Source organism: Streptopelia decaocto (assembly GCF_964273445.1).
Source record: "Streptopelia decaocto genome assembly, chromosome: 5".
Lineage (NCBI taxonomy): Eukaryota > Metazoa > Chordata > Aves > Columbiformes > Columbidae > Streptopelia > Streptopelia decaocto.
The window spans coordinates 29,935,231-29,952,583 of NC_138659.1; the positions used below are offsets into that span (position 1 = coordinate 29,935,231).

Here is a 17,353-nt window from a genome sequence, read left to right on the forward strand (position 1 = left end):
TTTAACAATCTGAGATGTGCTATCATGATTCTTCTCCCCATCACTGAAATTATTGTTTTGCTTTTTGAACAGAATATGTATTTTTATTTCATGTTATATCATAGGTAACAATGGCACAATATAATACAACACAATCTAAAACAGATACCAAATATTTCACTTCCAAGCCATGCATGAAAGTCAGGTATCTCAAGTGATTGCTGAGGTTGAGTCCCCTTGGTTTTTGACACTTCAGCATTTCTCAAACTCCTACCTGAAACTCATGCTGGACACTTGAGGTCAAAACTATGGTTTGAACTCTTTTGTTTCACTATCCCCCTATGTCATAAGGAATTAATACTCCTGTACTTTAAGGCAGAATTCTCTATTTAATGCTTCTACGGGACCTGGAAATCCTCAGAAGTGAGGTGATATGTAAGTACGAAGGATTATTTTTTAATGAGCTGAGGGAAAGAACCTTTTGTTTCAGAAAACGGGAAGGTTATATGTGTGTAAAATACAAAAACAGCCGCTTGAAAAATACCTTTGAAGGAGAATGAAACATAATTTTTACTTGTTGAGGGTTTCTTTTGCTCCTATTTCAAAAAATAAAGCCTGATTGGAAAAGTAGAATTTAGGCTTTTACCACACTCAAAAGCTTCTTTGTAGTACATGTTACATACTGCTTCAACATACAACCTGTATCGCTTCATCAGATGATTATGTTACCGTGCTGAATGAATTTTTACACAAATTGCACTAGTTGGCCATTAACAAACAATTATTTAAAAATTCATCTTGACAAGTTTTAGCTCGGACAGCATTAACTAAATGGCACAGACATTCACAGTGAAATGTAAACCTTTGCTACCTATAGCACAATATTGTGGCTCCTTACTAACAGTTTTATACTCTGTTGGGTCAAAAACATCAGCTTTAATCTTTCACTGTGAATTTAATTTGGCTTCTCATCTTCACCATTCTTTTCACACAGTTTTGTTTCAAGTCTTGCCTTGACTAAATATGCTGCAACTATAGCACATTTCTTCTTTTGAGACTTAATGTTGTAATTTGAAAGGAAAATGTAGGAGTAATTACCGATGTCATAAAACATGAGTGTACTGTGGACAACTCTACAGAATTTTAATTAGGAGATGTAGGTCCACAAAATATCCCCTGTCCTCCTTTCAATGAGCTGTCACCCACTGCCCATCTTATTTTCATGAATTTAATATTTTGAACACTTTGTCAACTTTGTCTTCATATTTCACAAGCATAAACATAAAGCAAATTATGATGCTGCTAAATAAGAGCTTGAAATGCAATCTTCTTATAGAAATAAGTCTTACACAGCTTCTTTTTTATTGATTACTCTGTTAAAAAATATGAAGGCGTTGATATTAGGAGAGTTCATTCGCTTTTATTTCTTTGCACTTTGACACGGCCTCAGTCTAAAGAAGGATCTAACCAGACTCTGACAGTTAAAGATTAAGAGTCCTGCCATACCAACAGCCTTGACAAAGGAGCTTAACTTAATCCTTAAGGCAGCATAAGATGTCTTATATGTATTACTGCGTAGGAGCACAACTTTAATAAACACAGTGTAATGTAATTTTTATTAGTTTTACTGATGTAATGCACAGGGTATGAAACGCAACAAAACTGACAGATCTATTTGTTCTCCAGAGGAAACAAAAAGGAACTAGAAAACTTACTATTTTTTTAAAAGATTACTTCTGTTTTGAATTTCAAAGTCTCGGTGCTTTGCACAGACTAGTACACAAATGAGCAATTCCAATTAAAAAAAGATGAGCAGATGCAACCTCATCATCCACGATCCAGAGGTGGTGGGACTACAATTTCAGCCCGACGGGTTGACACACTGCTGGGGTACGGCTGGTTTTACCCCTGATCTTAGCCACAAGGGTTTTGTGCATTTCCCTGTGAGCACTGCACTCCATTTAAAACAGTCTTGAGAACTTAAACAACTGTTGGTCCTTCAACTTGGTATGATATGGCTGAGATCACCTCTTGCACCTTCAAGTAGAATTTATGTATTTTTTTTTTATTTGCTACAGACCATGAAAATTCACCCATTGTACCTGAAAGTTCAAATGTTAGGACACTAATTGTCATGTTAAAATGATTTTTCTTCACACCATGCACTGCAAATAGGATATGCCATCTTCATAACACACTGAAAAATATCCCTGGGAAGTGGCTTAATTATAAAAAATCATTCCTGAGAAACTTTAATAGAACTGATGCATCTTATCATCAATCAATTTATTCCATATGTGTCTTAGAGCACTGATACAAGCATAATGGCTCTGTCTGTTTTTAGCATAAACTCTGCTTCTAAGGTGCTCCTAACACAGCCGTTTCACTGTATTCCATATCAACATGAAACCTCAGAGACAGGTTTTCAGGTCCTGTTAATCATCTCAATTTGATCTGAAGATACGTGCTATTACAGGTTATATGTATACGTATATATAAGGTTTGTTGCTACTCTATCTTGAGAGCAGTGAGAGCTCTGACGAAAAGACAGAGAGAGCTGCACCTTCTACTGAAGCCCAGGATGCTGCACATACGGTGTCTTTCATGAGAGCAGAAACAATCCTTACAGGTAGGTAACAAGCTGTGCAAAGTTTCAAATCAGCACAGCTGGGAGTGAAAGGTGATTCTGAAGTCTCATTTCACTTTCCAGGCCAAAATGTCCACAGGCATAATTATAAATACACTGAACGCTGCTCTGTATTGCACAAATTGCTGCAGATCAAAAGGGATCACTGTGCTGGCAGAAATCAGACACAGTCATACCAGAGATACCCTCCTGGCCCTGATATCCCCCTCCACATCTTCCAGCTGCACAAAGTACCTCATTTGTGCCCTTAACCATCAGGGATACACCAATACTACTCCTGAGAAAGAATATTCAGCATATCTATAACTAGGTTCGTTGTTTCTTTGTGCTGCTACTGAGACACAAAGCAGACACAGCAAAAGTGAAGAATTTTGCCCCAGTTTTGATTCTACTTGTAAGAAACCAGAGCTTTTGGCTATTCATAAAAAGATAAAATTAAATTTATTAACATGGTAATTGCATACATAAAAAATACCATTAAGGCTCAGCAGTCTTAGAGTAGTGAAGATCTTACTAAATATCCTATTGGCAAAAATTCTTCATTGGAAACATTGGTGACTATATCTTGATGTCAGTCAAAGAAATATACATGGTAAGAATACCAGAAAACACAAATGAAAACACAAACACTACAAAAATAACCTATGTGTATAGAAATTGACGTGTCACAAGCAAAAGACTCTTAGCTTCATTCTCAACCATGCCTTTCTAAAGCAGAGCAAGTTAAAATGTTTTCTTTGATAAGTATGCACCCAGTGAAAACAGCAGATTTTTGTCACAATTGAGACTTAGATCTCTAAATCATGCTCTGTGAACTTCATTTACGGTCTTATTTCAAACTTCAAAAACCTGATCCACAACATCATCTATCATATTAGGCTGCTGTACAAAAGAGAAATGCTGAAAAATAGTCTTTTTTTGTTAAGTGTACTAAAAATGTGGCAATGCAATGACCAAAATTTCAGCAACAAGAGTACTGTGTGGCACGTAAGTAAATGTTCTGGCTGAACACCAAGAAGCGTACAACTGTACAATAAACCTGTAGGTTGTAGTTATATTCTCCAATCGTATTAGGCAAGAAATTCTTGGTGCTGCAGCAGAGGGCTGGAAACATTCCTCCAGAGCAGGGTTAGGAAGCCATCAGGATATGGACTAGCAGGTTTTTGCAAGGAGATGCAAAAACTGACCATGCTCTGTACAACCAACCACAAGCAAACTCTGCGTGTTGTGGGGGACTGCGGCGGGTCCGTGGATTCCCTGACGGAGGGCACGGGAACAGAAATTAGCCTTGAAGATACTAAGGCCTACCTGTGAGAAAGTTGGGAGTAAAGGAGTATCCGGAGATATTAAGGTGTACTCGTGAGCGAGAAGGGAGTAGAGAGTAACACTGATGACAGCAAAATTAGCCAACCATATGTTACTGCTGTAACTTGTAACCAGTAGCGAGGAGACACACGAATCGGTAAAACTGTATGAAAATGTACTTGTGACAATAAATGGCATCTACTACTTTCATCCTGGAAGAACCTGGTCTATGTCGTTTGTCCATCTCAAACACGACAGCCTGTGCGTCGAGATTGTAGGACGCAGACAAGCTCTATGGTATAAACTACGTAATCGTACTAAAGATGCTGCTAAGCCTAAGATGACAAAGCCCTGCCTCTCAGTCAAGCTTCTTAGTTCTGGCTTAGCAACATGCTAACTGCAGCTACTCAGCTGCCAAAGCAGAGACGGTGCATCTCCAGCCAGCTCAAAGGGAGGGCAGAGCACGCTCTCGTCTGCTGGCAAAATCCCACGTAGACATATGCTTAGACATCATGTCAGCTGGCACTCGGCAAGAGCGCAAAACTCTCACTGAAGTGCTGGTTATTATGTACAGTGCCACTGATGTCCAAGGTAGTTCTCATGGATAACGTGAGCAATATTATAACAAACTGTCTCAGTCTTCGTAAGGCTCATAAATCACTATTAAAAACAGAAAGAAATCAGAGCAGTGTTACAAAGAGAATATGTAAGTAGATGAACAAATGGAAACAGCAGTGACTTGACCACAAGTTTTTAATTTGTAAAATGTATTTTGGGTAGTCATCCTTAATATTAATTGGAATGACCATTTTATGGAATGTAAGTGTTAATAAAGAAATTATCTAAATAAAACAAAGTGTTTTGTTATGTTTTAAGACTTCACCTACAATTGTGCAGGCACAGGCAGATGAGTTAAGGAAGGAGAGGCAGTATTAACTCTGCATCACTCTGGCAGCTGCTGTATTTTGAGGTTTTATGTTCCTATTTTAGCCAAGCAATATGCTGAGATGTGTAAAACTAACCCTTTTACAGTAGCATTAGGACTAAAATGGACAACAACAAAATTTAGGAGCACATTTGTAATTATTCTAACCTTCACGGATGAAACTTATCCAAGTGTCTGAAGGACTGATCCAAAGATGCCACACTGAAAGGTACAGCAGAGCAGGGAAGGGACAGCACAGGTTGTACAACAGCACATACTCCCCATGAGCCTCTGCACTCCACATAAAGACTGAGCATAAGGTTGGGGAGCACTGCTGTGCACGCGATATGGCTGAAAGTGTTCTCATGAGGATTATGGGCAACTCTTGCAAATTATGTTTTCTAAACGTTTCTTTGCTGTGGCCAAATGGTCAATCTCTGCAAATACAAGGTGTATGTAGTTTGGAAGGCTGAAGTTAAAGAAGAGCTAGTATTTCAGCTGCAGTTTTGATCCCTGGCACTACACTTGAGAATTGTCCAGAACAGTTTCGGGCATGTCTGCACCACCATTCCCTAAGCACCCCGTGTAGCTTCAGCCTGTCCCAACCCTGAACGCCACAGAAAGCACAGCCCAGAGCCAGCCCAGCTACAGAAGAAACGCACCTGCCAAAGGTCAGGATTTACGTGCTCAGATACACTGTGTCTATTCTGCTTCCAAATTCAAGCTAACAAGCATGTCTTGAACTATACCAGGCAGACTTACTGACCCGGCCTCCTCCAGCTTTGGGACCTCTGCATCACACTTCATTAGCCTGTAACCACGTGCCACCTTCCTGCCAGATGCCTGATTATGTGCTCCCTCAGGTGCTCGTGTTTTGTACAAGTCACACAGGTGAATTTCACTGAAACTGAGCAGAAGTGTCAATCCACAGAGAACACAATGCAGGTGAGAAAGCTTAGAAAGTAACGAGCTTGAACGTAACTCACCTCACTATCTAAAAAGCACAGCCTCGTGTCTCAAACTGGGAGAAGAGGTTTGAACCTCATGCAGGCAAACCGGAATGTAGCATGTGTTTGGTGATGAATGCAGTCTCTGGAAGCCTATTTCTCAGCAAGCCATTTCTTAAGCATAACAATATTCCTTTAACTTTCCTGTGCACAGAGCTTGAGACAGATGTACATTTGCACAAACTTGCACTGTTGAATTTTTCTTTTCCTTAGAGATAACTCTCAGACTGATGCTCTGCTGAGTGTTGTTACATCTACTTTTATGACCTGCTATAGCTGAGGGCAAGATATAGTCTAATTTAGTACTGTCCAACAGTACAAAATTTACAGAATATTTTGTTTCTGCAATATTAACAACATGCCAATACCCGAGGATGCTAATAACATAGTAAAATGAAAATAGAATATTTGCTAAAGAAAAGCACATATTCCAAATGTACTGACTGTTTACTGAGAAACATGCTCATCCTTTTTTCCAGGTTATTTCTTACTAAGCCATCCATTCTGTAGTGGAAATTTTTCTACAGCTGCAATGAATTCTTAATGTGTTGTATTCAACAACGAAGTACACATTTATATATTCTTGCTCTATATTACTTAGAACAGTCCAGATTATTAAATCTGAATTAAGAAAAACTGATCTGTGGTGCCTGTATACCATATAAGCCCATTACTCTTCCCTTTTCTTGGACTACGAGCATTCTGCACTAGTTCACTGTCAGTGTGAAAATATACTCTAGCAATCTATTAAATATATTGGTTTTCCCCCTCCACATTTTAAAATAACCCAATCCTACTCTCAAGTTTTCTTAAAAGGTTCCAGTAAGAATCTAGTATTTATTATTGCAGTTAATATATATACTGTGCTTCTCTTATATTGTATGTCTCTCTGCATACAGTCCAGGCACTAACAGTATTACCCGATTTGCCTAACCCCAGCTCAAATGTGGTATATTCTCTATAGGAATGTGTACGTGTTTCTCAGCGCCCAACTCTGTGTTTCATATAACACCATCAAGGGGCACCACTTCTTTTGTATTTTGCACTTCTGTTGCAAATAGACTCTCTAAAGACTGAAGGTTTCAGCTTCAACTTGTCCCTTCGCTTCCTGTGCAACCCTTGCTATTAACTGTATTTGGATATTTTCAGCATGACAATGGAGAACAATTAATAGTAGTATCCAAACTGAAAATAATTCCTTTTCCAGATGACAGCAAACTTCAGTAATTATCCTCATCTTAACACTTTAAGCTTTAACTATTAGAGCAAGAGACTGATGACTAACAAAGATTGCTTAGGGATGAGGTGAAACAGAGTAAGGTGAAACATCATGATGCTTCATCTCACCTTCGAAATAGCTTTTGTGCTGTCACATCTGCTTATATCAGCACCAAATGAGTGCTGATTTGATCATAATTGCCCTAATTAGAAGTTCAATTAATACACTGTGTTCTTTGTATCAATGCCACCTCAGCAGCAAGGATGTGCATATGGAGCATTACTGAGCAATATACAGGTTAAACCAATAAGGAAGGTCACCAGGAAGAGGAAACTACTGCAGCCTATTGTTCTGAGGATATCACATCATTAGGATAACACTCAATATCCACTTATGCCCCAGGACAGGCAGAAAGGGAGAACTTAAGGAACTCTATTGAGATATATCCATCAGCTGTGAACAAAAATTACATTTCCTGTCATTGAAAATCTCATTTAGTTCAGACTTGGTTCCACTAAGGATTAAGACCCTTCAAAAGAACACTTTGTCTTCACAGGAAGATGAAAATAGCCTAAAATGCTCATGGTGAAAAGCTGTGTGCAAAAAGTGCATAATATGGTGACTTTAAGTGGTTATCAAACATAATATACTTCAGCACACACCAGAAATATAAATGTGGTCATTAAAACTAATGAGGAAAATGAAACAAAAAAAAAATTAAGGGGTTTTACGTGAGAGACAGGCACATCTTACTAGCAAAGTGTCACCAATTCCCTGCCTGGAAGTATTTTGTGTATCCATTAAATCAAGAATTTTGCATGTTCACAAAAGAAGCAGCAGACAAGGAAAACAGACAGCACCCACTTATTAAATATGGCCCACAGGATATTCATAAAACAGGGAAGAGTATATTTACTCAGTCTTCACTTTCCACAATCCAGGATAAAGCCTGTAATCCAGAATCCATCAAGAAAACACCAGAAGCACTAAATAAATAAATAAATACATCTTCGTGCTTCTGCAATTTTTCCTCTATGAAGAAAAATACTTTGTCTTAGTCAACTGTAAAAACAAGGTAATATATTATGACCAATTTCATTGTATCAGAAGACATGGCTGTGAGATGTGACTTTTTTTAAAAGTGAGAAAATTAAACCACAATTCTGCATTAACTATCTTGACCTGACCATCAACCCACCATTTATGTTTGTACCGAAAGCAATCATCAAGATTTTGTGATACAGTCTCTGAAACCTTCTTTTTGCTTCATTTGCTAGGAAGGAATAAACCTATGTCACAAAACGTCACAAAGTACATAAGGCAACATCTCCAACTGGCATAAACTCCAATACTTTCACTGTTTTCTGTATAACTATGGTAACTTCCTCTCCTTTCCCTTCTCAATAACCAGAAAATGATCAGAACTCGGCGAGTTTGTGGTTGGGTAGGTTTTTATGCATGATGTTACATACAATAACACCATGTGTTAGATGCATACCAATCACCTTTCCATTTTCAGGGACATCTGAGTATTTAATAGCACCTGTACTCTTTCTAGACAATTCTTTTAAGCAATGGATTCCGACTTCTACCTGGAGTCCCACCTCTACTAGTTAATTTCATTTTTAACGGCACTTATTTTACAAAGAGTTAGGCAACAGTGATAACTGTAAAATATTACTTGTTTGTATTATCCTGATAGCTAACATTTGTGTTCTGGAGTCAGAATTCTATTAAAAAATGTCCAGCTATGGAATATGGCCTTTTTCATTAAATAAATGCATAAACGGAAGAGCTAACTGATACCTAGGTGTAAACATCTGAAAATATTTCAAGATATTTTAAGGAGGAACAGTGCTGGGCTAGGATTACTGGTTCTTTGCAGAGGTGCCAAGCAACCTGGAAAACAGAAAAATGTACCATCATTTCCCATCACTGTTGTGAGCTACATATTGCACACTAGGTATTATCATCTAGCGCACACAGAAGCTGCTAAAAATTATAGACAAGGGTCATAAAAATGAATGAATCCAGTATTATGATTTGTTAGGCTGAAAAAGCACACTACTGCAGCAGCTGAAAAGCAAGAAAATATCAAGTACAAGATGGTCATTATTCAAATGTTGCGCAAATCTGGTAAAACGATGGTCTCTGCTTGCTCTCTGTGGATATTCAGTTACGTTCTCCGACTGCTGTGGTCTTTTTTAACTCTGTCAACTGTATGAGGGTTTTAATGAACCTACAATTTATCAGTGTATAAGATCACTACAGTATGTAAACAAACAACAGTTCAGAAACCAGAAAACACTGAAACAGGGGCTTTTTGGACTCACATCTTGCCCAGGTCTCAGACGAAGTGTCCTCCCACAAAGTTATTCTAGAATAAAGTCTCCCCCTGGTGGATCTCTCACATAATAAAAGCTCCATCAAATAACTGAATCATAAATTCTGCACTCCTTCCTTTGCAGGTAAGAATTTCAGAGGCAAAAAGAAACTTGTAACGAAGTCATGGTAACACGGTTTCCTTCAACCCAGTGGGCTCAATCCCACCTCAAGCAAGAAAAGTTTTGCTGTAAGATAATTTATGATCCCGTGATAAATTCATTTGAAAGACACTAAAACCCTCAAAAGAATTTCATTCCTTCCCATGTCCATGCTAGTTAGTTATGAAGGTTGGTCTAGTGACCCCCTGCAAATTATTCAGCCCAAACCTATCAAAGGTTTAACTATTTAGGTAAAATTCATACTCCAAACTCTATCTAAAACTTATTTAAAATAACAAAAAACATGGCAAGATTCCCTCCCTATTTTAAGTGCACAAAGTTTACTATCCTAGAAAAAGTAGTTTCATCCCAGAACAACGTATTTTGTCTCAGAGATTAAGGAGCTATAGCTCTATTTGCACAATGACTTCCTCAAACCCTTCACTAACTACACTGTTCTCTGATTTGCATTAATTGAAGGGGATCATAAAGATTTCTTTGCATACGATAATTTACATTATCATAAATTAAGAAATCATTGTGATTGCTTAAATTATCATGTTGATCTCAATGCTCTCTTAAGGTATTTAAATATGGTTCTACTAAATCACACATTTTGTCTGCAATATTGATTTTGATTTTTTTTTTCCTAAGAAACAAAATCCTTGATGGCTTGAAATATTATTCAATGACATACGTAACAAACTCATATTTTATTCACAGTACCAACTGTTGAGTCAACACAGGGTAAGAAGTGTTTTAACTATCCAAAAGCACGTTCTCACATTCATTTCAGAATACTAATATAACGGTTAGATATTTATTTCTTGCAAGTTCTGGAATAGTGCTACATTTCCTAATTTCCTTAATGGTCTCTTATGTGTATTCAGTCATTGCTTAAAAATATTAGCATCATAATTTCTTGCTAGCACTATGATAAATCAACAAAAAGTCTTATCCCCATGCCTTCCCATGGAACAGTGTCACTCTGCTTCCCTCAATGCCAGTGACAAAACCTCTTTCATTTCAAGATTACACTCAAAGAATTCATGAAAGACGTTAGTTTGACAGCCTGGGACTCTCATCCTTCCTAATTGCAGAACAGATGCAATAGCTAAGTAGTGCTACACTCTGCCAATGTGCTTCTGTAGGAAGCAACAGCTCCTCGAAGTAGAACAGTAGCTGCTAGTTCTCCACTTCATTTGGTCCTTGACCTCTTAATAGCAACTATCAGCAAACCATGTTTTCTGTTCCAAATGCCAGAGTTTTTAGGATATAAACATCCGGCTATTAGGAACAAAAATGGTATTATTCATTTCAAACATCCATCAACAATGACTGTCAGCTGCTGGTGCTCTGGGACATGCAGAGGCAAAATGCCAAAAACCAGCCTCTGAATCCAATGCATTTCTGAATTTTCTTGTTTTAGGAGTTCAGTTCAACAAAAACCAAGTTTGCACTGCTAAACCGCGAAAGACTGTTAAAGCTATAATAAGAACATGGGTTCTGATCTCTGCTGATTGAGTCAGGGAAAAATGGGCTTGCAAAAACCATGAAGGCAAAGCACTAAGAGACAAAACATCACAAATCTGACCAAGTGACAAGAGACTCCTGCAAAAGGACTCTTCAATCCGGTAAAAAGAATATTGCGTACTCTCAGAGACTGCCTGCTTATCTTGACAGGACAGATAAGGAACTACAGCTCTTACTGAATATAAAATAAAAAGAGGAAAATAATTGGTAATTACAATATTGCAAGCTATATTTTACAATAATTCATACTTTACTAATTATCTTGATGTTCTGGCAAACAGTCTCCATACATGATCACCCAGCACTACTAAATGAGCTGTATTTCTAGTAGTGACAGAAGAGATTTCACAATGTAAACAATTGTTACATTTTATCTCTGAAGAAAAATGTCTATACTACCATATAACACAGCTTCTGTATGTGTCAATTCTTGTATTGTAATTACGGATTAATAACAACTTTAGTACTTACCATATAGCTTCTGCATATATGTGCATACTGTCATGACATGCATCAGAATGGATACACCACCACAAACATGAAACTAGGTTTTCCTGTTAAAGCAAACTATGGGATCCAGAAACAAAGTCTTTCCAAAGCTGAGAAGGTGTTCCAGCTCCTCGATCTGAATGATCTAGAGATTTAGTCTTCTAACTGTCATTCATGCATCAACACGTACCAAGGATGAATTCTGTATAATGGTCATTCAGCTTCAGGTCATTCAACCTGACCGGTAATCTCAAAACTCTATATAGGAAATTAAGGAAGCTCTATTGTGAAAAATCTACCATCCATTGTCATTTCACACTGTCACCTCTGTGCCATCAAAGTAGTAACTACCATGGCTGCAGTCATTCCCGCCCTTGCCTTTCCAAGCCTGTTGTCCTCAAACAACAGGTACTTTTCATCTCATTCCAGATCTCCTTGTCTTTTCAAATACCATGTCTTTCTCACAGCCACAGAATTTCATCATGCTCTCTTCTTGCAGATCTCCTAAAATTCCTTCAACGTCCCTGATTCCTTCATTTCCTCTCCCTTTGGGCTGGACTTGCTATTCAAGCTGTCTTCTCTGCAGTCTCCAGTGTCCCACCCAAAAAACATGTTCTCTGAAAATTTTTCACTATTTCTCAGTTCTTGCAATCTCTCTCCCTATTCTCATGATCACCGATCCTGCATCCTTCTCTTTCCAAACCATTAACACCTGCAGAAAACCTACGTATTCTGGGATTGTAAAGCCATGTTATATATGTGAGTCTGTTAAATTACTAAAACAAATACACTGTTAAGAGCCCATCTCTCCCACTTCATCTCTTTATGGTAACACAGTGTCCTCACTGCTCTGTATACCACAGTGGCACAGCTCTCTGCATGATCTCATGTGCATTAAAAGAAGACAAAGCAAGCTGGAAACACAGCAGGGACTGCACAATCTTCTGTTTGACCCACAGAAGTTATGTGGAAAAGTTATTAAACCTTCAGCAGATTATTACTGTGAAGCATGAGGTATGTGAAATGAAATTCAGAAATTGAGTATATGTGGGTTTGGGGCCATATTACAATATATTAAAAAGCCAGAGGATCAGCTTTCTCCAAAACACAGAGAAACATTAAAATTACTCTGGAAAATAATAAAGACAGAATAGTGATTTGAAGTGTGTTCTATTAATGAAGGGTGTTTGGGAGTCAGGAGAAAGCAACGTAAGGGGTTACCACTGCCAGAGGGCCACTTGCATATACACCCTAAAAAACCCATAGATGCCTTTTAAATTACTACTGCTTACAAAAATCGTGTGCACATTTATCTACAGCTAACCATTACAGTTATGTTCAAGAACTGAAGAATTACAAGAGAACACCTCACACAGTAGGAAGCCCCATGGCCAAACTTGCTTTTTCTATACAGACACTATATTTGAGAATTTCCTGAACCATGTAATAAAGCAAATAAAAAGTCTACAAGGGACCATCACAAGTTATTTTCCTATGTTAAGAGACCTACAGATAACTCCTGCATAGAAAGTGAAGCCAGAAGGAATCAAAGTCTTCACACAGTACCTCTAAACTGAGCCCAGTGACTTGTTTGACAACAGATCTTTCAGAAAGATGCCAGTCTGGATATGAAAACATGAGAAAGTGGAGAACCCTTACTTCCTTTCCTTATTTTTTGCAGTAAATATTTACTGCAAGAAGTGTGTGTACTAAACATTATCTGGGGTTTTGGCAGAGAGGGGTCCTTGGGAGTTTCCAGGTAAAAGCAACAAACTCAACACTGCACAAAAAGCAGAGGAATCTGCCTTCTGAGAAAATTACTGAAGCTCAAGTATCTCTTCAGCATGGATGTGCTACCTTGCTCACTTTATGTCATTACATCTGTCCTGAGAGATATCAAAGCTTACTCTGCCTGTCTCTGGTAAACGAGTATTGCAGTCTGACAATCCAGACTGGTAATTCCTGTGTCAAGGGGAGGGACATCATTTTGTTCACCGTTAAAGAAGTACTCCCAATTTCTAGAATGGAGACTATGGTTGATGACTTCTGCTTCCCAGGAGGAGGATGAACGCTCATTTGTGCAGTTCAGTTTCCTAAGACAAAATGAGCTAAGAATATACACCTGCCTATTGACTTTACCTTCCAGTAACTAAACTTCCCTCTTCAGCCCTTCCTAATATTGTCATAAACATACATCTGTAGCGCACCTCTAGCATCCAGCATCAGAAACAAAACGCTTCACCCTCCATCTTCTACTGGGCAAGGGAAGAGAAAGCCAACACTCCACAAACGCCTGACCACAGGCTAGACACCGCATCCTGCTAATCCATGCACCCAGGGCCAGGCACTAGGGCAGCGAAGCCAGCCCGGACACCGAGTCACCAGGGCACCCCATGCCCCTGGGCTGGGCCCCGCCGCCGCACGGAGGGCAGGAAGGAGAGCTCTGCAGGTGCGGGGTCGGTGCCCCCCTGGAAGGACGCGGCAGCCCGGGGTCCCCGGCCACCCCGAGGGCCGGGTTGTGCGAGCGGAGGCTCACCTTGTGCTCCAGGACGCTGATGTAGCCCTCCAGGAGACCGGCCCCGACGGGGAGCGCCGGCTGGTGCTGGTCCCGTTCCGGCGGGCGGCTGGGCACCGCCGCCACTTGCTGCTGCTGCTGCCGCCGCCGCGGCTCCGGGTGGCCACCGCCGCCGCCGATGCCGCCGTACATGAGCAACAAGCTGGTGCACATGGTGGTGAGCGCCAAGCAGACGGCCAGCCCGTGGCGCTGCGGGGGGCAGAGAGAGAAGCGGCTCAGCGCCGCGGGGCAGCGGCTCCCCCCGCCGCGGGCCCAGCGGGGCGCTCCATTCCCCGCCGCTGCACTCGCGGCGCCCGCAAGTTTCACGCCGCCAGAGACCCGGCAAAAGTGCGAGGAGAGACCTGGGGAACCCCCTCCTTCCTCCTCCTGGCGTCTCGCCGCTCTGCTCCCCTGCCTTCCTCCCTCTCCCCCAGCCCTGCTTCCTTGCCGCTTCTCCCCTCCTCATGCCCAGTTCCCCCGCGCCTCTCATTCCCATGCAGCCGTTCCCCTTTGGGCACCTTATTCGTGCATTTTAACGAGTGTTGGGGATTGTGGCGCTCTCCGCTCGCACAGCTACCTACAGCCTCATCCTTTAAACAGCTCAGCTTTCTATACGCTCATTAAAACGGACACACACAGACACACAAAACCCCCAACCCGCGAGCAACACAAATAAAACAAAGCAGACGGAAAGTTCTTCGCCGCCGCCACCGGGGTTTTGTTCCCTTCGCGTGATCCCGAGAAGCCGCGGGGACACAGCCCGGGGAAGGCTGGAGCGTGTGCAGGGTGCCCGGGGCAGCCCCGCGCCGCTCCTCTCCTCTCCTCCCCTCTCCTCCCCGCCGCCGGGATGAGCAGAGCCAACAATGCACTTACCATCAGGGTCTTCATTTTGTGCGCCTCCCGGCCGCCAGTCCTCCCGCTCCCCGCTAGGCTCGGCATGGCGGGGAAGCCGCAGACATGGCTCGGCCGGGGAAGCGCCGCCGTGGCGGGGATTAGGGGCGAATTACACCCGGCCGGACCCTCAGCGCCTGCCAGAGCCGGGTCCTCGCCTGCCCCGCCTGCCTCCGCCTCCGCCCCCGCCTCCTCCTGCCGGCGCAGCGGCGGCTCCAGGGCAGGTGGAAGTTTACTTCTGCCTCCCCCTCGGTCGCGCCGCTCCGCGGGCGAGCACACGGCTCAGCGGCACCGGGCGGGCGGTTCCGCTCCTGCCCCCGGCGGGCGCCGGGCGGGCGGCGCCTTCCGGCCCGCGGTGGGCGCCGGGCGCGCGGCTGGGGGCTCTCTCCCTCGGCCCAGGCGTCGCTCCTGCTTGTAGCACCGGGGCACTACTCTCCATTACATTATTTGTGGTTTTCCTTAGCGGAAAATTCGCCGTTCTCCCACCGCTAGCTGGGTTTCCTGAAACTAGCAGCGTTCAGGCAATACTTTAAATTCACGTTATTAAAAAAAAATCGGCACCCTCGACTCCTCGTGCAGTGCTACCACCACCCTCTCTTTCCCAAGCCCCCCAAACCGGTTTCAAAACCTTTTGACGGTAGCTTTCTCCATTTTTAAAAGTAAAAAGTAAATCTCACAGGCTTGCTTCCCCATGCCACCTTTCTGGTTTTGGAAGACAGACATTTTCCCACTCTGCTTTCCTAAGCAGCCTTCTAAAGTTTTTTATTATTTCCTTCTTTGTGTTAATGGTGTACAGTTCAGTTGTGAAAACTTTATTAACAGACCTCAAATTACATAGATTTCTTGCTCTGGGAATTCTATGTTTATAAATGTGCCGTTCCAAAACAAGCCATTTTAAGGTTGTTTTCTTACAAAGTTATTAAACTGACAGCATAGCATCTAAAAAAATAATCTTATCTCCTAATCGTGAAGATATTTCTCTTGAAATTACTCATGGAAATAATAGTTCTAATATATGGCTTCGCATCTAACCTATAGCTATATAACATTAAAGATTACATTAAGGAGAAAACGATCAGCACGCTAACTCAACCATGGTCACAGTAGCAGCTTTCTCAAGGCTGGAATTGTCATTGAAATCCATTTTTTATCTTTACTAATTCATTGAAGGACTAACAGTGAAACAAATGCCATCTCGAGCATTGGCACAGAATACAGCATTTAGTGCCTTATAAGAAAGTAAAAAGAAACAAGAATGTATGGTACATCAGCAGATAGAGCAGTAAACATGCTTTATCATTTTGAAGAAGAATGCCGTATTGCACGCAGGCTTGCTATTTATTCAGTTTGTGGGTTTGGTTTCAATGGTACCAGTTGTTAAGACAAACGAAGCAATATAAGAAGAATCTTATCAGGTCTTGGTAATTCTTTATTATGTGGTTGCACTTGACACTCAAATTAGTGAAACAAAGGGCCAACTTGATGAATCATTGAAAGCAAATTATCTGTGGCTCTCCAAGGCTTCCTGCAAGAGACTACAAAAGGCAGCTCATGTATTTTACAGGGCTGTGTTAACCATCAGCAAGGAGGTTGCTGGTGACCAACCTTTCCAAGCCTTTCTAATATATTTTGCCGTGGCAAACCAAAACATTGTTTTTATGATTTAGGCTCATGGCTGTATGTTAGACATCTGTTTCACAGTGTGTCTGACCAAAGTCATTAAACTTATGGGTTTTGGTAGAACAGGCTGATTTTAAAATCTACTGATAAAGGAGACAAACTAAATTTTCTAATTTAATGCTGAGCTTGACTTGAATGATGTCCAGCTTTCTGCTTGTCAAATATTTAATTAGATTTCCATGATGGTCATAGACAGTATTCTTGGCAGTCAAATGCTCACTAAAACAAATACAGTAGTGTAACGTAAAGCCTGTGGAGGTTTCTGCGTGTAAGCATGGGAACTTTAGAAATCATCTGGAAAGCAGCCCAGCTATTTAATTTAATTTTAAATTCATGTGAATTAATAGTTCTAGCTATCTGGAGGTTTGGTTTTTAACACTACTGGAATCTACATACATGTAGATATGTATCTGTATACCAAACAGTTAGACTTGCAAAGAGGAGAAGACCATAGGCTGACTTATAAGCATTTAATCAACTTGGAAACAAGTCAAGACACAGAACATCTTAAAGTCCATCTGAGTTCCTGCTTCAATTTATGTTCAATATGCAAGGGATGCTGAACTGTCCATGCATTTCTGTTCCTCCTTAGAGCTAGAGGTAAAGACAGACTAAACCACGAACAACTGCTTTCCCCAGCC

The 17,353-nt window shown here is 41.1% G+C and overlaps 1 protein-coding gene across 1 annotated transcript in view; it reads right to left on the reverse strand.

Moving 5' to 3' along the window:
• ST6GALNAC5 (ST6 N-acetylgalactosaminide alpha-2,6-sialyltransferase 5) overlaps positions 1 to 15,168 on the reverse strand; it is a 69,840-nt gene extending 54,672 nt beyond the window's left edge. Inside the window, exons 1-2 of the mRNA XM_082054721.1 lie at positions 15,015 to 15,168; positions 14,124 to 14,351 (exon numbers count right to left, since the gene is read on the reverse strand). Of these exons, the coding sequence (XP_081910847.1) occupies positions 14,124 to 14,351; positions 15,015 to 15,080 (294 nt within the window). The 5' untranslated portion in view covers positions 15,081 to 15,168. The remainder of the gene's footprint in view (positions 1 to 14,123; positions 14,352 to 15,014) is intronic.
• Positions 15,169 to 17,353: the final 2,185 nt, after the last annotated feature.